Source organism: Drosophila rhopaloa, unplaced genomic scaffold, assembly GCF_018152115.1.
Source record: "Drosophila rhopaloa isolate 14029-0021.01 unplaced genomic scaffold, ASM1815211v1 contig_115, whole genome shotgun sequence".
Lineage (NCBI taxonomy): Eukaryota > Metazoa > Arthropoda > Insecta > Diptera > Drosophilidae > Drosophila > Drosophila rhopaloa.
This window is the reverse complement of record NW_025334990.1, coordinates 10,018,664-10,041,193: the sequence shown is the minus strand read 5'-3', so window position 1 is coordinate 10,041,193 and position 22,530 is coordinate 10,018,664. Positions and strand designations below refer to the sequence as shown.

The following is a 22,530-nucleotide window of genomic DNA, read 5'->3' as shown; positions in this document are numbered from 1 at the left end:
TTAGCCAAGCAGATTTAATTAAAAATATTTTGATGTTAAACTAATAACGAGCGAATACGTTAGTAAAATAATAGCATTTGCCAACAAAAATATTATAAAGAAGAAAGGACAAATTTAAATACAGATTTTTTCAGGTACGCTTTGAAATGGAATCTAGAAGTCCAATTTTGGGACCCCTTTTTTGAAGTTATCGAAAACTTGGTAATAACTAACATGAAAATTGGTCAAAATTTTGACCAACGTCAAAATGAAAATTTTGAATGCAGTTTTTTAGAGAATTAAAATAAAATTCTTAAGAGGTATGCCACTTTGAAATCGGATTAAATTTGGTAAAGTTTTTGAATCTAGAAGTCCAATTTTGGGACCCCATTTTTGAAGACATCGAAAACTAACTAACATGAAAATGGATCAAAATTTTCACCAACGTTAAAATGAAAATTTTGAATGCAGTTTTTTAGAAAATTAAAATAAAATTCTTAAGAGATATGCCACTTTGAAATCGGATTAAATTTGGTAAAGTTATGAAATCTAGAAGTCCAATTTTGGGACCCTTTTTTTGAAGTCATCGAAAACTAAGTAATAACTAACATGAAAATGGGTCAAAATTTTGACCAACGTCAAAATGAAAATTTTGAATGCAGTTTTTTAGAGAATTAAAATAAAATTCTTTAGAGGTATGCCACTTTGAAATCGGATTAAATTTGGTAAGGTTATGGAATCTGGAAGTCCAATTTTGGGACCCTTTTTTTGAAGTCATCGAAAACGTAGTAATAACTAACATGAAAATTGGTCAAAATTTTGACCAACGTCAAAATGAAAATTTTGAATGCAGTTTTTTAGAGAATTAAAATAAAATTCTTTAGAGGTATGACACTTTGAAATTGGATTAAATTTGGTAAAGTTATGGAATCTGGAAGTCTAATTTTGGGACCCTTTTTTTGAAGTCATCGAAAACTAAGTAATAACTAACATGAAAATGGGTCAAAATTTTGACCAACGTTAAAATGAAAATTTTGAATGCAGTTTTCTAGAGAATTAAAATAAAATTCTTTAGATGTATGCCACTTTGAAATCGGATTAAATTTGGTAAAGTTATGGAATCTGGAAGTCCAATTTTGGGACCCTTTTTTTGAAGTCATCGAAAACGTAGTAATAACTAACATGAAAATGGGTCAAAATTTTGACCAACGTTAAAATGAAAATTTTGAATGCAGTTTTTTAGAGAATTAAAATAAAATTCTTAAGAGGTATGCCACTTTGGAATCGGATTAAATTTGGTAAAGTTGTTGAATCTAGAAGTCCAATTTTGGGACCCCATTTTTGAAGACATCGAAAACTTGGTATTAACTAACGAGAAAATGGGTCAAAATTTTGAGCAACGTTAAATGAAAATTTTGAATGCAGTTTTTTAGAGAATTAAAATAAAATTCTTAAGAGGTATGCCACTTTGAAATCGGATTAAATTTGGTAAAGTTATGGAATCTGGAAGTCCAATTTTAGGACCCTTTTTTTGAAGTCATCGAAAACTAAGTAATAACTAACATGAAAATGAGTCAAAATTTTGACCAACTTTAAAATGAAAATTTTGAATGCAGTTTTTTAGAGAATTAAAATAAAATTCTTAAGAGGTATGCCACTTTGAAATCGGATTAAATTTGGTAAAGTTGTTGAATCTAGAAGTCCAATTTTGGGACCCTTTTTTTGAAGTCATCGAAAACGTAGTAATAACTAACATGAAAATGGGTCAAAATTTTGACCAACGTCAAAATGAAAATTTTGAATGCAGTTTTTTAGAGAATTAAAATAAAATTCTTTAGAGGTATGCCCTTTTGAAGTCGGATTAAATTTGGTAAAGTTATGGAATCTGGAAGTCCAATTTTAGGACCCTTTTTTTGAAGTCATCGAAAACTAAGTAATAACTAACATGAAAATGGGTCAAAATTTTGACCAACGTTAAAATGAAAATTTTGAATGCAGTTTTTTAGAGAATTAAAATAAAATTCTTTAGAGGTATGCCACTTTGGAATCGGATTAAATTTGGTAAAGTTATGGAATCTGGAAGTCCAATTTTGGGACCCTTTTTTTGAAGTCATCGAAAACTAAGTAATAACAAACATGAAAATGGGTCAAAATTTTGACCAACGTCAAAATGAAAATTTTGAATGCAGTTTTTTAGAGAATTAAAATAAAATTCTTAAGAGGTATGCCACTTTGAAATCGGATAAAATTTGGTAAAGTGTTTGAATCTAGAAGTCCAATTTTGGGACCCTTTTTTTGAAGTCATCGAAAACGTAGTAATAACTAACATGAAAATGGGTCAAAATTTTGACCAACGTTAAAATGAAAATTTTGAATGCAGTTTTTTAGAGAATTAAAATAAAATTCTTAAGAGGTATGCCACTTTGAAATCGGATTAAATTTGGTAAAGTTATGGAATCTGGAAGTCCAATTTTAGGACCCTTTTTTTGAAGTCATCGAAAACTAAGTAATAACTAACATGAAAATGGGTAAAAATTTTGACAAACGTTAAAATGAAAATTTTGAATGCAGTTTTTTAGAGAATTAAAATAAAATTCTTAAGAGGTATGCCACTTTGAAATCGGATTAAATTTGGTAAAGTTATGGAATCTGGAAGTCCAATTTTGGAACCCTTTTTTTGAAGTCATCGAAAACGTAGTAATAACTAACATGAAAATGGGTCAAAATTTTGACCAACGTTAAAATGAAAATTTTGAATGCAGTTTTTTAGAGAATTAAAATAAAATTCTTAAGAGGTATGCCACTTTGAAATCGGATTAAATTTGGTAAAGTTATGGAATCTGGAAGTCCAATTTTGGGACCCTTTTTTGAAGTCATCGAAAACTTGGTAATAACTAACATGAAAATGTGTCAAAATTTTGACCAACGTTAAAATGAAAATTTTGAATGCAGTTTTTTAGAGAATTAAAATAAAATTCTTAAGAGGTATGCCACTTTGCAATCAGATAAAATTTGGTAAAGTTATGGACTATTTTAGTGCAATTGTGTGACACTTTTTTACAGGGCATTGAAAACTTAGAAATAAATAGCATGAATATGACAAATTCAATAAAAGGAAACTTCGAAGTCGAAGTTTATACAAATATTCTATATTTCAATTTCGATGCGTATAATACCCTCTGCAAGGGTATAAAAGAAGATATACCTCTTCTTTTAAAAAAGTATCAATGCATGGTTAGGGATATCATTTTGTAGCACCATATTTTTGCAAAGTAGCTTCACTTAAAGGTGAATTATGGGTATTATGTTTTTCGCCTTGCGGTTTCCTCTTAATATTATTTGCTTTGCAACAAAGAATCAAAGTTGAGCCAGTAGAATTGCGCTTTAATGCCATCACCATTATTATAATGAAGCTGATTCGCCGCCGCTGTTCACCTGCAGAGTGGCAGTCAAATTGAAATGTGTTTTCCCCGCTCCTTTCGGCACCTGCCTGCCGGGTGTGCATCCTGCATCCTGGATCCTGCAGAATCGCTGTTTTCGCACCTAGGCGACTGCCAGTCAAAGTCAGCGAAAGCAAAAAAGTTCGTTGACAACTTCAGCAAACAAATTTTTTTATCGCGCACTTGCCACACCTCTTCGTTTTATTTTTTTGTATTTGATTTCAGTTTTGTACAATTTTTTTCGGTGGTAGAGGATGTGAAAAAATGGCCAACGCAGCGTGAAATACGCGGCAACCGCAAATGGTGCGCAAAAAAAAGCCATTGCGAATATTTCTATCTAAATACGAAAAACTATTTTCTTTTGATATAATGATTTATTCAATTGTAAAAAGTGCTCGATTGTATTCCGAGTTAATAGTAAAAGAGAGAGCCGTGCGAGCTTGTGCATATGTCGTGTTTAAGCTATTTAATAAAATATTTCAATTTGCTCCCATGTTCGTTCATCCATAAACTCGCTTGAGGACCGTAAAAAACGTATAGGTTGTGTTGAGCAGATTCTGAAAAAGCTCCAAGGTGATGGGGCGAATGTTGCCCAAAAGTATCTGAAAATTTAAATTGATAAGATAGTATTTAATGTATATAATTAGAGTTTGATCTCAAAAATTGGTTTTGTTTTTAAGAAGGAGCTAGCAATGTTCGAAGCAATAAACAGGTCTAAAAAAATACTTTTGGGCTAATAGGGTATTGCTTGTATTTTTTAATTGCCCAATTTAACTGAGAAATTAAATAAGAAATATGTATATTTATTCTAACTTGACGAACAGAAATGCTTATTTCTGACTAAATTGTTGTACTTTAAATGCTTGCGAAAGTTTCAACAGGGTTTTAAGGTTTTTTTTGGTAAATTAAGTATTTATAAATTAAGTATTTATAAATAAGACCTTATGTGTTTGTATACATCACTCACCGAAGCTGGTCGTTGGGCCCTCATCATCATGAAAATAATGTTTTTGCGCAGGGGAACCTCGAAGGTGTACCACTCAGTATCATAGGCTGCGGTGGCCACTGCCAGGTTCTGTTCCCTCAGCTCATTTGCATACCAGTAGAGGGCCAGTATTTGGGCCAGAATCATGTTTATGTACATGCAAACAATTATCAGCTGACTAGTGCCGCTCACCTAGGAAAATTGGTAATGTATGAGCCCCACATATTGTTACCTTTGTGAATATACTAACAATAAGCAGCATAAACAGCAGTGCACAGAGTAGGGCTGAAAAGGCCATCAGCTCGAAGAGGAATATCATCGTGGTCAATTCATTGATGTGATCCATATAATCGATAATGCTCTGCTGATAGCGAATGCAGGCGAAAATCTCTTCCTTCAGTTTCCGGGAATCTCGGTCTCCATACGGATACATTATGGCCACCTGACGGAGGCGATGCTGCAGAGCCTTGCACCGCACAATCCCAAACATAATCAAGCCCACAATTAGACTCGTGTACGGTATGTACATGCAACATCCCATCGGGGTAATGAGCATGTGAAAGACGTACCACAACTCGTAGTACGGGGTCTCGTACTCATTTAGCCCTGGAATTCTACTGCCAAAGGGAAGGACTTTGCAGAAGAAGAGAATATTTAAGAAAAATTTACGATAATATCAGAAAAACATTGTGTAAATTTTGGAAGAGGTTATTGAAAAGGTTTATAAAGAACTTTATTTCAAGTTTGACTGTTATATTAATTTGTTGTCAAGTCAGATACTAATTTCAATAAATAAAAAATGAACACTTCAATACAAAAATTATAAAAGAAAGCTTTTATAAAACCATGCTGTGTAAATTTTCCCATAAAAAGTTTTTTTTCATGTTTTTTTGTGCGATTATCTATACAAACAATATTATATTATATTATACAAATAATAATATGTAATGTTTTAAATTTAATGCTTATGTATATCGATTAACGACGTACTCACCTCTTTCGCTGGAGGCTAAGGGATAGAGGCCGAAACCCAAGGAGGTAAGCATTCCAAAGAAGAGATTACCCCTGGCCATCAACTGACCCACTCGATTCACCTTAGTCAACAATCGGGTTATATAAGTGTCGTTCAGATTTAATAAATCGTAATAGGCCTCTTTTAGATTCTGGATTAAAGCCACATATCTGTCGTGATCAGCCAGCAAAAGATAGGCACGCAGCATCGTGTTTATCCAAAGGACGAGCATATAGGAGTTTCGGATTATCCCAATGAGTCCTTCATTGGTGCTCATCATGTAGAACATTTGGGTGAAGATGTGGAACGAAGCCAGACCGATGCAAATATAGCATTTTATATTCTTTTCATATAGCAGAGCCCAGAAGCGCAGTATCCTAATGTTCATGTAGATCAACTGAATATCCTCGAACATGACTAATAACTTGTGTAAGGTTTTTAATCCAAATCTGAGCTTTCCTTCTTGTGCCTGAACCTTTTATAGACTTTTTGAGGGGGGAACTAATTGGTTGGTTTACTTTTGAAAGGGTATAATAAGCCATAACAAAGGTAAAGAAATATAATACCAATATACAATTTAATCTTCAGACCTTAATTTTCTTTCTTTCTCAATTTATTTATTTTTAAAACAAATTTTAATTTATTTTTATTAACATTGTTGTATATCCTCTGGCTAAAATAACACTAATAAGCGAATTTGCATTTGCAGCTGAAATTTATGAGTGTAATTAATCACTATTCATTTAAGTTTATTTAATGTTATAGTATTAATGTTATTATATTAAGGCAAAGGTGTATTTTTCAGGGTATTGAAAACAAGGTTTTGTTTCTCGATTTAGTTTTTATTGAAGCGTCTGGCACGGACTCCCAGCTGGACTCGTTGAGTTGCAATTTCTGCCTAAATTGCCGATGATTTTGCAATATTTTTGCCATTGAATTGTAGAATTTATTCGCTGCATTTGATTTTCCACATATTGATTTCTTTTTGAATTATGAGCAGAGGAACACAAACCAACTGTACGTGTGTTATACCAGCTTATAGCACTTTCATTTATTTTTCATTAAACAAATTTGGTAGCCATTTTCGATTGGCAATTTGTCTAATGTGTTTCTCTGATAATTTAACTGCACTTTAGCTGTACATTAAATAAAGATAGTCTAATTAGCATATAAACTATATTTTATTTACAGATAGATAAGGCTTATCGATTAAAGATAGTAGTACAAAAAAACTGTCAGTAAGTGATCGCTTGGTAATAAAATGGGAACAGCTTTGGAAAAAAGCTTTATGTAGCTTTTTGCGAGGGCTATATTCTCTATTAAATCAGTCTTTTTCCAGCTCTCGACTTCTGCGGTTCAATTGGAAATTAAATTAAGCGAATATATGACATCATGGATCAGTGGATGATAGTGGTCGCATTGTTTTCAATTCTATTCGTTTTGTTTTATAAGTGGTCGGTGGCTAAATATGAAATATTCAGTGAAAGGGGCGTGGCACATGAAAAACCATGGCCTCTAATCGGTAATATACCCATCAAAGCCATGTTTGGTCGAGTTCCGGTGCTTAAACATATGATCGAGCTCAATTTAAAGTATACGGGATCGCCGGTATATGGGATTTATGCTCTAAGAGATCCCATGTTCTTCATTAGAGACCCCGAGCTTATCAAACTAATTGGTATCAAGGAATTTGACCACTTTGTCAACCATCATAGCATGCACAATAATATGCAGGAATCGATTCTCTCGAAGAGCCTTATTTCCCTGCGAGATGGTCGCTGGCGGGAGATGCGTAATATCCTGACACCCGCCTTCACAGGCAGCAAAATGCGGATAATGTTCGACCTGATCAAGTCTTGCAGCGAGGAGGGGGTCGTGCACATCCGGGAGCAGGTGGAGAGTACGAGGGACGCGGGCATCGACCTGGAAATGAAGGATTACTTCACGCGATTCGCCAACGATGTAATAGCAACCGTGGCTTTCGGACTCAGCATCAACTCGTTCAGGCGCAAAGATAACGAGTTCTTTCGGATCGGACAGTCCTTGTCCAAGATTAGCGCCTGGTCGGTGGTCAAGGCCATGCTGCACGCCCTTTTCCCACGGCTAATGAAGGTACCTATTGTTAAGACGTCACGGAAATGTCAATAGGCATTCGGTATTTGCCTATTGTTTCCTTATCGATTTTCTACTAGACCTAGCTGGGTGTTTCAACCCAAGAATATAGGCACACACAATAGTAACTCTTTAAAAGGGGAATTCATATTGCTTATTTTTTGTTTTATTTAAAGATTTAGTTTAGTTTTTTTCTCAGCATCAGCTAATTATAGTCTGCCAAAAGTATTTATTAAGATTAAATCAGTTTAAATTATGAACTTAAAGATACGGGTAATTCGAGGGATCTAACATCATAATCGTATTTCAAATAAGCAAAATTGATTTTAAATGATTACATTTTTTCTTGTAAATGTTGTACCCAATTAACTCTCTTGTAAATATTTGAATATTTATTAATTTTTATACCCTTGCAGAGGGTATTATAATTTTGGTCAAAAGTGTGCAACGCAGTGAAGGAGACATCTCCGACCCTATAAAGTATATATATTCTTGATCAGGATCACCTCCTGAGTTGATATAGCCATGTCCGTCTGTCCGTCTGTCCGTCTGTCCGTCTGTCTGTTTCTACGCAAACTAGTCTCTCAGTTTTAAAGCTATCGGATTGAAACTTTGCACACACCCTTCTTTCCTTTGCACGCAGTATATAAGTCGGAACGGCCGGGATCGGCCGACTATATCCTATAGCTGCCATATAACTGATTGATCGGAAATGCCATAACTTTCGTGTTTGTAAAGTTAGGAAGTTGGGATTTTCTATGGGTTTTATATTTGGCCAATCAATCCGACCTACCAAATTTCATAAGGATCGGCCGACTATATCCTATAGCTGCCATATAACTGATTGATCGGAAATGCCATAACTTTGGTGTTTGTAAAGTTAGAAAGTTGGGATTTTCTATGGGTTTTATATTTGGCCAATCAATCCGACCTACCAAATTTCATAAGGATCGGCCGACTATATCCTATAGCTGCCATATAACTGATTGATCGGAAATGCCATAACTTTGGTGTTTGTAAAGTTAGAAAGTTGGGATTTTCTATGGGTTTTATATTTGGCCAATCAATCCGACCCACCAAATTTCATAAGGATCGGCTGACTATATCCTATAGCTGCCATATAACTGATTGATCGGAAATGCCATAACTTTGGTGTTTGTTAAGTTAGGAAGTTGGGATTTTCTATGGATTTTATTTTTGGCCAATCAATCCGACCTACCAAATTTCATAAGGATCGGCCGACTATATCCTATAGCTGCCATATAACTGATTGATCGGAAATGCCATAACTTTGGTGTTTGTAAAGTTAGGAAGTTGGGAATTTCTATGGATTTTATTTTTGGCCAATCAATCCGACCTACCAAATTTCATAAGGATCGGCCGACTATATCCTATAGCTGCCATATAACTGAACGATTGGAAATGCCATAACTTTGTTGTTCTTAAAGTTAGGAAGTTCGGATTTTTTATGAGTATTAAGAATGCATCATATGAATAATTTTGGAGAATATAATTTACAGAGTATTCTGCAAGGGTATATCAACTTCGGCTCCGCCCGAAGTTAGCTTTCCTTTCTTGTTTTTTTGTAAAGTTGCAATCCTAAACTCTATACCTAATTTTATGACAACTCAGATCGCCTTTCAGGCTATTCCTTTCTAACATTTTTTTTGTTATCTTCAGTTACTTCGCATCCAGGTGTTGGACTCCACGTACGTTGATTACTTCAGCAGTCTGGTCAATGTAACGATGAAGTACAGACAGGAGCACAAAGTGATCAGACCAGACATGATCCACCTGCTGATGGAAGCCAAGCAGCAGAAGCTGGCCGATCTGCAGGATCAGTCGAAGGATGCTCGATACTATGCCGAATTCACCGACGAGGACCTGTTGGCCCAGTGCCTGTTGTTCTTTTTCGCTGGTTTCGAGATAATCTCCTCATCCTTGTGTTTCCTCACCCATGAGCTTTGTCTGAATTCCGAGGTGCAGGACAGGCTCTTTGAGGAGATCCTATCCGTTCACCAGGAGCTCAATGGTCAACCCTTGAACTATGACAAGCTGACCAAGATGAAGTACCTGGACATGGTGGTACTAGAGGGTCTGCGTAAGTGGCCACCAGCTATTTCCACAGATCGGGAATGCTGCTCGGATATCGAATTGTGCGATGAGAATGGTCAAAAGTTATTCTCCGCCCGAAAAGGTGATGTCCTGCAGATACCCATTTTTGCTCTGCACCACGATCCTGCGAACTTTGAGGATCCGGAGTCCTTCAACCCAGAGCGTTTTGCAGAGGATCGCAGGGTTGAGCGAAGTGTTTTCCTGCCCTTTGGAGTGGGTCCTCGCAATTGCATTGGCAATCGACTCGCGCTCATGGAGATCAAGTGTATTGTCTATCAATTGGTGTTGAACTTCAGTTTAATCCCGGCCGAAAAGACAACCCACAACTTGCTGGACGACATCAGAGGACATGGCCTTAAGCCCAAGGATGGCTTTTGGCTGAAGTTCAAGCCACGTCAGTAAAATGGCATATATCTTAGCCAACTAATCGCCTGCGGTTTTGCAATTAAAGCTCGAATGCAGCGCACAGAAATTTCCATTAATCAACTGATGGGAGGGTGGATGGATTTATTTAATTAATTTCAGGGGAGTGCACCGCAAATGTCTTAAGTTAATCGAGAGGGAATCGGAAAAATATGGTGAAGAAGTGCTGGTGACAGGCACCGCCCTGGAAAATCCCGCTCGCTGGTTGTCCGGTCCACTTGACGCCGGAAAAACAAAAACTCCGGACTGTGAGCAGCTGAGGGGCCAAAAGTTTTTGACATTCTCGTTATTTATGTGCTTTGAGGGTATTTAGGTAAAAGTTTTTCGGCCCGCCTGAGCAGTTAATACGATATTGATTTATTCGCCAGTCAACAGCTGTGAGATAATAAATATTATGCAGCTCAAATACATATTTGAAATCTTACGACTTGTTGTCCAAGTCGAAACTTTCCGTTTTGATTCCCAGATTTGATTTATAAAACGGCCAGCGATTAAGCTTTGATCCGGCCAGACTTTTGGCTAAGTTTTATAAGCTTAAAGTTGGTTGGGGCTAAATAGCCTTGGGAAGAAGTGGGTGCTAGACTTTCCATCTCAAGGGAAACAACAAAACTTTGCCAGGCGCGAGAAAGTTGAACTTTTTCTTTGCGTTTTGCATTTTGAACGCAGCGGATAATTATTTTTCTTGCCACTGACGTTTAAGAATTTGTCTAGCTTAGAAAGAAAAAGTTAAATGGGACAACGAAAATAGATTTTTCAATAATGGTTTTTACTTTTTTATCGTTATAAAAAAACTGATATTAATATAGCCATATGAACTATTTCAAAGAATATTTTTAAATTAAAAACAAATATTTTAATTAACCACTTTTTTAATTTTGTTAAGCATCATAAAAGCGAATAGCTATAACTAAAAGGTAAAGTTGAAAACAAAGGAAGGAAATTATAAATAAGAGTTTAATAGGCTGTGATTATCTACAAGAAATTTATAGATAGAAAGCATAATAAACTTAATGTATTCAGCTGAAAGTCAAACAGCCACTATGCCTTAAAGATCCCATTCTCTTCCGAATGTATTTGGGTCAGCTTCACATAACTGAAGTTGATCTTTATTTTCTTTGCAGAAAACTACAAGATTTTCCATCCCCGAATGTCCGGCAAATTGTGGAAAATCTAGCAATTTGTTAGCTTACATGGCCAAGGCAACATGGGAACAACCGAGGAGGCTTGACCATAAGCCGCTCCATTTGCATAATTATTCATTGCGCAGCATTATGAGCATAAATAAAACGATGCTCCACTGCACACACAGGCCCAGAAGAAGAAACAGAGACCATGTGAGGATAATGCCTTGTACGGGTATTATAAACTCTTGTAAGCGCCTCAGTGAATGCAACGCTTTTTGTATCTTATTTATCGCTGAGCATTTTTTATGGCCAAGCCGCAAGTTGCTGCGACTATTTATGGCCCACATTATTGCCTGATGCACTTGCAATCCGCTTTGCAGTTTACTTCAACGGAATACCAATTGAAATAATAATCGAATGGAAGATGCAATCGGGGAAATAGAATGAGCTGCATAAAGATAAATATCCAATAAACTCGTGCAAATTACACAACCTCCGCATAAAATGTGGGATAACCACAAACGTCGGCTTTGAGAGCATGTCGCTGCTGGAAATTAAACGCAAAGTTCGACAAAGCTCCAACTATTCTCATAAAACTGACATGTGCCGGAATCTCTGTGTTCGCGTGGGAGTTTGAGATTGTGTGCTGGGGACAACCTTAACACCGAAATACTCAATTAAATAAAGTTCAGCTCGAAATTGCATTACATTTATGAACGTGAGTGCGGCGCGTCCTGGCAGCAATGTCATTGCATTTCTCGCAAAAGCCGCATGTAGCGGAAAGTTTTTCCACAAAAATGTGCGTATATAAAATCGTAGGAGAGGCAGTTAGATGTGTCTTTTATATCGTATTCAACAGGGATAGTAATAGGGCTTACGAAGCAAAATTAAATGGTTTATGTGTAGGGAGTGTGTTTTTAAGGCCGATGGATATTTATATATTCCGTTTTTATGCCCTGCTGTTGTAAACTTAATTTAAAAGGAATTATATCAGAATAATGAATAAGCTTTAACATTTTAAACATGTGATTATCAAAGGACAACTATAAACTGATAGTAACATATCAATCAGAGAAAGGGAAGAAAATGTTGTCCCCTGTAAAAATAATTACAAAAAATATTAGTGATTATTTTTATCTAAATATTTTAAATGTTAATATTTATTAAAAAAGGATATTCATTTCAAAACCTTTATTAGTTTAATATTTGCCTGCTCTGATAGATGCACGATGATTATTTTATGTGACATCAAATTTTATGAACACAAATTTAATTAACAATGATGCGGCCTAATTGAAATAATTGCATTTACGGCTTAAAGCCACTTTGAACTCGTTTTGCATGGGTGAAGTGTGTAGCGGTAACTATTGACAACCTGCAGCCAAAGCAATTAATTTAATTCACAAATTTTGGCCTTTGCATATCCCATGTAAATATATGCATATTCGATATATATTTACAGTAACGTTTCGCAGTTAATATACAGCCAATTGTTGGCAGTTTGCGGTTTTGCACAAATGCCGGGCTCTCGTTGGATTATTGTTCCGTGGCCTTTGCCACTACTTAGCCAAATTGCCCACCAGGAGTCCTGTTCATGGCAGGACACATTAAAATTTTATGCAAATAATTTATGTCCTGTTGGGTGAATGTGTGAAGACTGGGTACATGATCCGCGTACTCAGTTTATTTAAATTGATGCATGACTTTATTAAGGGAATTATAATCTGAATGATACAAATTGACGGGTTATTACTCATTCGCCGAAGCGACCATTCATTTCACAGCTTACGTTTTATGGGATTCCTGGACTTTCGATTTGAACCTAAAAACAATATTGTACAGGATTAGTTGGAGCTCTCTGGGCCGTTTTGTCCTTTTATTATTTCCCTTATTTTCCAAAAGACCGGCTATAAATACATGTACGCACACATCCCGGCATCCTGTGCTTCCGTATTCCGGCCTTTTATGACAGCCCAAAGTGCCTACTTATAAAATCAAAATCATAAAAAATAATGTTAATTTCAATATTGTCTCATTAAATGTGTATAAAACTCCAGCCGGTGAGCATGTGTGTGATGAAAGAAATTTCGTGATGGCCGGATGGAAGGAAGCGGGGAATTTGTTCATTTAACCTGCCTCAATGCGATGGCCCCAATGAACAGTGGAACTACGTGTGTTAAAAGGGAGACAATAATATAATAAGAAAAAGGATTATTTAAAAATAATTCCATTTATTAGGTAAGTCTTATCCTAATTTATCCAAATATCTAAGAGTATATTTTAAGTATCCAAAGTAGGTTACATTTAGTTGAATTGGGTGTAATTGTAAATCAGTTGTTTTTTAGCATTTTATTTTAAGCCCATGTTTTTTTTAATCTTAGTTTCTATTTAAATGAATTGCACTTTAAAAGTAAAAATCATGATCTTAAATTCAGTAGTGAGGTTAAAGCTAAAATATAAATATAATTTCTTTTGACTTACATAATATTTTTAGATTTGGCCCAAGGTGCTGAATTTTTCTTTTTGCGGAGTGTGGGTGCGTGAAATTTAAATAAAACGTGCGATTGTCGAGCAGCTGTTGCCGTTTTCCCGCCGTGCTGAGGTCTTTCACCGGAGTGACGGGGCGAAGGACGACAGACGACGGAAGGATCGGCAGGACTGACAGTTGAGAGTCACGCACCCACACACGCAGAGAGTTACGCATATATATATATATATATATACATATTTATATGTATAAACCTACGCCGGATGCTGGCACACACACACATGCGAAAAGCGGTCGGGAAATGTGACAGGATGTCATTTTGCAACGCATCCGAAACATAAACACACGCTTTTCTTTTGTACTCCCCTACATACATATGTGAAAATTATGCTGCTAAAAGGCGGCAAATGTTTGCATTAGTGTCGCTTTCTCTCTACACTTTTCCCTCATTCGAGGGTAAGTTTTCGGAAAACAAGCGAAACTAGAAAATTTGCATAAGCGCCGCTCGTTGGCTGGTTCCATTATTACGGGTTTGCCTGTGTGTTTGCGCTTAGTTATTTAAAATACACGTAATATTCATAATATGACGCAAATGCGTGTCATATTTGGAAAACTGAAAATTGTGTTTAACGCCTGGGAAACTTGTTGATTTCGGTTTTATGGTTACTTTGGCAGTTGCCCTTTATATACGTGTTTTTCAAATGTGAGATTCCCACAATTATAGTTATTAATTCATTAATGTAAGGCCATTAATTTGATATTTAATAAAACATTTTGAAACCATTTATTTCCCATCAATTATTAAAGTTGTGAAATAAAATTTGGAAAACTGAGATTGTGCTTGTTGATTTCGGTTTTATGATTACTTTACCTTCAGATAAGCAAACGTATTTTGCAAATGTGATATTCCCACAATTATAGTTATAAATTCATTAATGTAAGGCCATTAATTTGATATTTAATAAAACATTTTGTAACCATTTATTTCCCATTAATTATTAAAGTTGTAAATACATATTTTATACACATTACTGGCCTATATTCATCCATAGTTTTCTCAGCTTGCAAACTACCAGCAAAATTAGGTAATTTTCAATGGATTATGTTAAGCCTGTTTAAAAACGCTTTTGTGTCTTTTAAATACATTCATTTTCTCCACATGGTTTTGGCCTCCAGCTAAACAAAGTAAGCAAATGAAAATACGTATATTTATAATTAATTTCTAATTTTATTGGATTTTGTCTCCCTGGGGTTTTTCATGTACAAAAGAAATAACAAATAACAAAAAGAATCAATTTTATTATTACCTATTTTGGCTTTTTACCATTTGACCACATATTCAAATATACACACAATTAATTTAAATTGTTTTGGTTTGTCTGAATAACGGTGCCTTGTTTGATTGCAATTGGCAAGAGTAATAACGGCGAATTAGCAAGTTAATTGAATTTGGATGTGGCCAAAGGAATATATATAAAGCCCTGTTTATGATTGCATACTAAGCACTAAACCTTGACAGCCTAAAATTATCAATTTTTAAATCATTTATTGTATAATATAATAATTGTTGTTCAATTTTCCTTTATTTTGAATTTTAATTAGCTAATATTATTTTATAAACTGTGTGTAATTTATATTACCTTTAATTTGACAAAGAATTCCAAACGATAATATTGGTAATGTATTTAATTAAACAAAGGTGTTTGTGTTAATAAAGCATTTTAATTAGGATGAGTGTTTGTTTTCATCTTTCAATAGTGGGGCTGATAGCGTACTGATTCACACCTTCTCCTGCACTCTCTGTCATTGCTTATTTGGAATTTCAATTAACCTAATTTAATATAATATATGCAGTCAATTGTGTCTAATTGTGTACAATCGGAGTAGACACGTGCTTGTGAAGTAATTAAATCAGTTTATTACAAATATTACAAATTCAGCGTTGACATAGTGACAACGACGATTGTCAGCTGCTAAAAACTACAGTGGATAACCAAATATAGTAAGCGTTTTAAATTTATTTGCCAATTTAAATAGTACATTTACCAACGTCGTGTTTAAAGGCAAAATCACACACCTATTATTAGTTTTCATTTCACGAATAACTCTGGGAGTTTGCATTTCCCCGAGGCTTTGCTGTATGTCTGCTTAGCACGACTGAGGATGTTTAGTTGGCATAATTAAAACAGAAATACCAGGCAAATCAAGCCAGACGACGTCTCTGCAAATATCCCCACTAAGCTGAAATTGCACAAATAATGATAGAGTTGGAAAACTTTTGCCTTGCCTAGGCTCACTTTCCCCCCCCCACCCCCCCCGTTTTCCCCGCTTTTCGGTACTACCCCCCATATATGCACGAACCTGGGAAAGTCAACTGGGGAAAACTGTTATTTAAGGGCCCGGGGCTTATTTGCCTCATGTTGCCGGGACTTCTGTCATTTGGCCTATTGATTTTTGCAGGTGGATAACCTTAAATTTGCCAACACAACTTTTGGCCCAAAGAGTCTAGAAACACTTGAGGCTACGTGGCCCACGTCAAAGTTTGTCTTTTTGAGGGCAAATAAATTTAATAAGCGCATTCAAGTTATGCCAAACTTTGGCCTCCAAGTTGGCCAATTTGATTATGACAGTAAGTGATTTCTTTGTGTGTTCGCCGCAGTTTATGTGGCAGCCTCGTAATTAACTAGCCTAGGCGTTGCACACTTTTCAGCTGCGTCCTGCCACCAAAAAAAAAAAAAGAACAGGATAAAGTATATAGGTTACTACTCTTTTGGCCTGGCTCTCCTCCTCATATTTCATTAGCCTTATCGCGCTTGTAGTTGTCCGGCGACCCAGACTAATTTATGGGGCATTTATGGCCACATTGCAGACCTATTAACAATGTGCAGTCAAATTTAATTTTAGCTACAAGCGCTTCCAAAAAAAAAAAAAAAACATTCGAATTTATGTGACAGCCTTTGAAATTTATTTGCTGCAACGATTACGTACAACTGGCGATGGCTATGGAGATTGGTGTCTGCAGCGCTCTTTATAAAGTTCCATTGACCCATTTCGACGCAGTATCTGCCCAGGCCGAAAGCCAAGCTCACACAGATACTCTAGCAAACACACACACAAACACACACACTCACCTAAAAGGGAATAACCCTTTTGCATGCAAAGTTTTTTGCCAGCCAACCAACAATGTGAATGGGCGAATGTTCCCAGGACTGAAACTACGACCAATGCACAGGCGATTAGTGCACCATTTGGCTGGCGTTTACTAAGCGACTGTTTATACGGCGCGGAAAGTTGAGATTTATCTTAGAGATAAAATAGAAAAGGTGGGGAAACCTGAATTAAAGCCCTACTGAAAAGGGGTAATCTTGTTTTTTCGATACGTGCCAACAGTGCGTATGAGTGATAAAGTAGGAAAGCAGATTACCATTTGTTTGAAAGTGAGCTTACTGTTTTCAAACGATAGTATCTATCCTTTTCACTGCTAAATGTTCTATTAGATAATTAAACTAAGGACTCTTTTCGTTTTTAAACTATCCAGCCTAAACCTACGTTTAGCTTATCATGAGGATGAGATATCAAGCACATCATTATTAAAGTGTACTTAACAGTATTTTTTATCTTCTTGGCATTCAGATATTATTAGAATAATTTTAAAAATAATATTTAATAAGACTATAATTATTATTACTGAAGTATAAGTTTCAAGCAGACGACTTATATATTATTTGATCCTACAATACAAATCTTTGTTAAGTCTAAAAGCATATATTTATTTGTACTTTTTGTCTAATGGCCAAAAAGTTTAAGATCTTAAAAAAAACCAAGAATTATTCAGTTCCATGAGTCTAACTTATCTAAAATTAAATTTGAAGTTCTAAATTGAATTAGTGATAGGGCAAAGAGCTTAATTTTAGTGCATTCATATTAATTTGTAGCCATTCTCGTTCGCATAAACGTAATTTTATGAGCTATTGTCATCCACACATATACACTCTTGGCCAAGAGAGACTGCCATGTGGCTGCTGTTATTTACTGTTATTTGTTTAGCTGGGTTCCTGTTTATTTTTGGGCTTATTTGTTGCCATTGTTGGCCGTCATTGTTATGGCCGGGACTACTGCTACTGGCTACTGGCTACTGGCTGAATGACTGGATGGTCGGTTGACCAGTTTCTGCCGTCGCAAAATGAAATATTCAAGTGCGCATTAAGCCCGCATGCCCCAGTTGCACATGGGTAACTATTGCAGCAGTTTCTGTTGCATTTTCTGCTGCAATTGCAGCTGAAACAACCGACCATTGGGGGCATTGGTAATTGCGGAATTACCACAAGAGTCTGCATGCGGCTGTATCGCAATTGCACTGGCAATGATTTTTGCCCTCGCCCACTTGCCATATGTTGATTTCAATTGATTCTTGCTTTGTGGCTGTCTGCTTTGTTGGTTTCAATTTTGGTTACACCATGCTAGTCCTTCGACATCTTCTCTCTCGGGCACAAAGGCATATTATAAATGCCACACTCCTTTGAGCCAGTCTCCTGCTTCAATTGGCTGAAATGGCTGCCATTAAAAGTTTAAGCCATTGTTGTCCACTTTCCCTTTAACTTGATCCCTGTTTGGCCCTCTAATATTATCTTTCTGCCCAAGGCAGTGCAATATTTTCAGTTTTTTTCAATATCCTTAGACTGTTGCAAGTAAGTTGTCTACTTGCCAAAGGTTGAATTTCGATTTTGGCCCCAGAGGCAAATGACATCAATACTTAAGCTGAGAAATCTAAAAATTCAGTTAATCAACAGTGATATTCAATATTACCTTTATATATATGAGTTTAAATTTAAATTTATTTTATTTTTTATATATGGAAAAGGAAACATATATATTTATTTGTTCTGGTTGAGTCATTTGAATTTTCTGCCACTTTAATTTGTTATTAACATATATTTTCTAAAGGTAAATATTTTCATATACTTTAAAATTCTATAGACCTTATTTGGGTTACCTTTCGCTTGCAAACTGTTTTGTAGGTCAATTAAAAAGCTTTGAGGCCAACTTTGTAAATATTCTTAACAAAATATAAATATAAATTCCCTTTTTATTCAACATTTTCTTTCTTATAAAATGGTTGCTTGTTATTTCTATAAAAGCTTAACATCTTTTATCAAAATCCTTAAATACCTGGAAGAATATCAGCTCCTTTGAATCATTTGGCAATAAACAAGTTTTTCTTTCATTCAATTGCATTTGCTTGTTCAGTAAGTGCTGATAAAACTGGTATTCCATTACATCAGACAACATAAATGGCTCAACAATTTGTGAATACTTAATCTCTCGATTTTTTGTATTTTAGTAGTAATAAATAATAAATGACTGATTGTATACATAATTCTTTTAAATACGGTATGGACAAACCGCCGACTTAACTACTTTTTCCGAATGTTTTACACACTCAATCCCTATTTTATGAGGGTATAAAACAAAAAACTAACTGTGGCACTTTCAACAATAAATAAATGGAGCTTTGTTTTTTTCCTGGTCAGCTCTCGAAACTTTTTGCACATAGCCCCATAAACGAGAGTTATGCGCAATTACTCGGAAGGAAAGTTAACTTTTTGCACTTTCGTGTGATTTTGTGGTCAGAAAATGTTCGTTAGCAATATGAATAGTTGTAGAAAAAAAAAAAGAACAAAGCTTGAGTACTTTTGGTCAATCAGAAAACAATAAAGGCCGTCTTAACTACTTTGTTTACCGGTTTCGAATGGAAATTAAACTTTCATTAGTGCAAATAAACAAAATTAAGTTGAAGGAGCTTACAAAGACTTTTGGCCTGCTAAATGTTTCCTATGCAAATTGAAATAGTTGGCGAAATTGTACTAAGTGGAAACATGTAATAGATGTGGGAGGACTGGCTGGGAAAAGTGGGTTATCGCAATGTATATTTGGGTTTGCAAGTTTTTGGGGGCAGGCAACAAACTGACTGCATTATATGGAATGCAAAGGGAATATTTTAGTTCTGGCATTTGTTGATGTTTATTAATTGTTTTCAGAATTTAAACAGGGGAATTATTAAGGGAGAAAGTTATTTCGTGTTCAGTGAACAGTGGTGAAATGGTTTTGGCCCCCTCTGCAATTTCCAAGGAAGCGAAAACTCCGAGGCAGCCAAAAATATTGGTTTCTTTTTTAGAGTCGCTCCTTTTCCGTTTCGGCTACGACAGCCACATTATGTGAATTCGGGTCCTGGTCTGCTTATCGAATCGAATATTTTGTTTAATTGAAGTATTCGACATTCGGCACAGTTGACTGAACAAATCTAACGACGTTGGTTGGACCTGAACAATGGCGATATGCTGTGGGGATAGTTTGACGGGCTCTTCGCCCTCTGTAATTGGAAATCATTGGCGGAGTAACAATAAATTTATAAATATTAATGGAATTTCTCCATCTCACTAGCTTAAATAACAATGTCAGTGAATTCCTACTCGTTTGCCACTTTCCGCTAAGTAGTTTACTTTGCTTTTGGCCATAATTGAAATGCCAATGCCGTGAAGTGTGAAGTGCTTCCACTGCGCAGCATTCAGAAACTCCCTTTTGGCATTTTGGGTGGGTATATTGTGATTGTGACTAGCTGGAAAAATGTGCTTTTAACTTACAGGGGCTTACCTCAAGTAATCAATCAATCACATGAATGACAGAATTTAATATTCACGTATATTTTATATATCATCATAGGCAATGGCAATCTAAAGGGGAGGAAAACTTCTGCAATGGAAAGCATAAAAAAGTTACTAAAATGTTATAACAAATTGGAAGGATCGAGTAAGGACACATGAATAAGAAATTACAAAATAAGCAGATGTTTTATTTTTGCATTACTAATGCTTAAGCAAATGTTATTCCATAAATATTTATATTATTTGAGTTTAAATATCCTTTAAAAAAACCTTTAAAAAGTAAAGTAATATTTATTCTTTAAGTACTTAAGTAATGAAGTATTTTATATGGTATGAATAATAGGCTAAAAATAGTGGTTTTAAGGTAATTAATCGGTACTCAAAGGTCGAGTCAAAGGATTCTATCTATTGGCGGCATTGCTGTGTACTTATTCTAAGAACTCGACTGCATTATAAATTGCATTCATTGTCGCTGCGTTGGCTCCTTCTGCTTTCTGGCTTGTCTCTTTCACCCCTTTTGCCCCATTTTCCACCACAATTTTCCTCCTTTTTTCATTTTTTTGTATCGTATTGCAATTGCATCAAGTAGAAAAACCAATTTGCAGCTATCAAAACGAAGCTGCGAATGGAGCGGGCAAAGTGGCACCGATTGATCGATTTGTTGTGTGTTGTGTGATGTTTGCCCAGCAGTTGAAGTTGCCATATAATTGCGGACCATAAATAGGAGGCGATAATGCGGACTCCGACTCTACTTGACCCGGATTACGGCCACTTTCGTATCATCTGGCCGCCAGTTTCATTGCGGATGACTTGGCCCGAACTTATGACCGCATAAAGCACAAAGACAAACGCCCAGATTGAAGTCGATAGCACTTGATTAACGTGTGCGCAGGCTGGCGGGTGGGATTACATCCCATATCCCGAAATGGGAGCTATGTAAATGAGCGGCCCACGCATTGGAAAAGGTGGAAAAAGGTGGGAAAAGGTGCGAAGGGAAAGGCGCTGACGGGGTGCTAATGAAGGCACCGAAGAAACCGCCGACGCCATCGCACAATCACGAAAGCAAATAAGCAAACAAGCCGCCAGGTGAGTCAGCCTTTTCAGGTGTTTCGGGATGTACAGGTGTTCAGCTGGTCTGGTGTTTCGGTATTTCGGTATTTCAATGTTCCGAGGGGCTGAGAGTTTTGTTTGCCGTTTAGCTTATCGCTGCTTAGCTTAATTAAAGCGCTTGACGTTTCGCCAATTGCCAGTTTGGCTTTGATTTCTCTACCAATTGCGGGGGAAGTGTCAAATGCTTCACATACGTACACACAAAAGAAATTAAGATGGGAAAAAAAGATATTAATATTTAGGAATCCATTCACTAATTTATTGATATTATTTATTCCTCTTTGATGATAATACATTCATTACTCTAAGCTACAAATCTAAACTAAAAAAGTAGGTTATGTAAATGATTTTTAATTTTCAATATATAAGCAAAATAATGCTATTAAACAAATAATGCTTCAAGGAAGTGGTCTTTCAAAAATTATAAGTAAAATAGAATAGATTTTAATATAAAATGTTATTATCAAGATCTAAAAACAGAAATAGTTCCTACAGCTTGTTTATGATAGCCATTTAATTTAATTATGTTTAAAATAGTATAATACGATAATTAATCATTTAATTCAAAACAACCTTAGGGCATACCCATTTGATATATTATGTTTTTTTTTCTCCCAGTGATGGATATCAACCCGACTAGGTGTTGCAGGGTTAATTAGTTTCGCTAGCATAGAAAACTCTTATCTCTGCATTTATTTATTCCACATTCATAGCATACTTTGCTGCGCGGCTGTCTATTTTTGAAATGGAATTTCCATTCAGATAGTCGAGCATTGTTGATCTGAATGATGGAGCAGACAGACGTCCGTTTGGCCTCTTTTCGGCTTGGCTTTGTAATGCGGCCAGACAAATGCGGCGGGGTATAGAGTATCATTAATAAAAATAATGCCACAAGAAGAATAGGGCTCATACAAAGCGGCAGCAACAAAAACAGCTTTGCCACTGGCTGCGGCATAACGTCTCTAATTGAATTTCTTATGGTCCATTAACTGTCAGGACCGAAATCCTCCGGCCAAAACGAGCAGATCCTGGGCCAAAGGAGCCAAGGTGAACCCACCGACGGCGGCAACTGAATGAGTA

The 22,530-nt window shown here is 35.9% G+C and overlaps 2 protein-coding genes across 2 annotated transcripts; one reads left to right on the top strand and one right to left on the bottom strand.

Annotated features, from left to right (window-relative positions):
• Positions 1-3,919: 3,919 nt before the first annotated feature.
• Positions 3,920-5,831, bottom strand: LOC108049434 (odorant receptor 49b). The gene is made up of 4 exons (XM_017130611.1): positions 5,399-5,831; positions 4,655-5,037; positions 4,387-4,596; positions 3,920-4,021 (listed from the first exon to the last, which is right to left on the bottom strand). Exons 1-4 carry the CDS (start codon positions 5,829-5,831, stop codon positions 3,920-3,922), a joined length of 1,128 nt encoding a protein of 375 aa, XP_016986100.1.
• A 952-nt stretch (positions 5,832-6,783) lies between these two features.
• Positions 6,784-10,115, top strand: LOC108049433 (probable cytochrome P450 9h1). The gene is made up of 2 exons (XM_017130610.2): positions 6,784-7,528; positions 9,209-10,115. Exons 1-2 carry the CDS (start codon positions 6,809-6,811, stop codon positions 10,043-10,045), a joined length of 1,557 nt encoding a protein of 518 aa, XP_016986099.1. The 5' UTR covers positions 6,784-6,808; the 3' UTR covers positions 10,046-10,115.
• Positions 10,116-22,530: the final 12,415 nt, after the last annotated feature.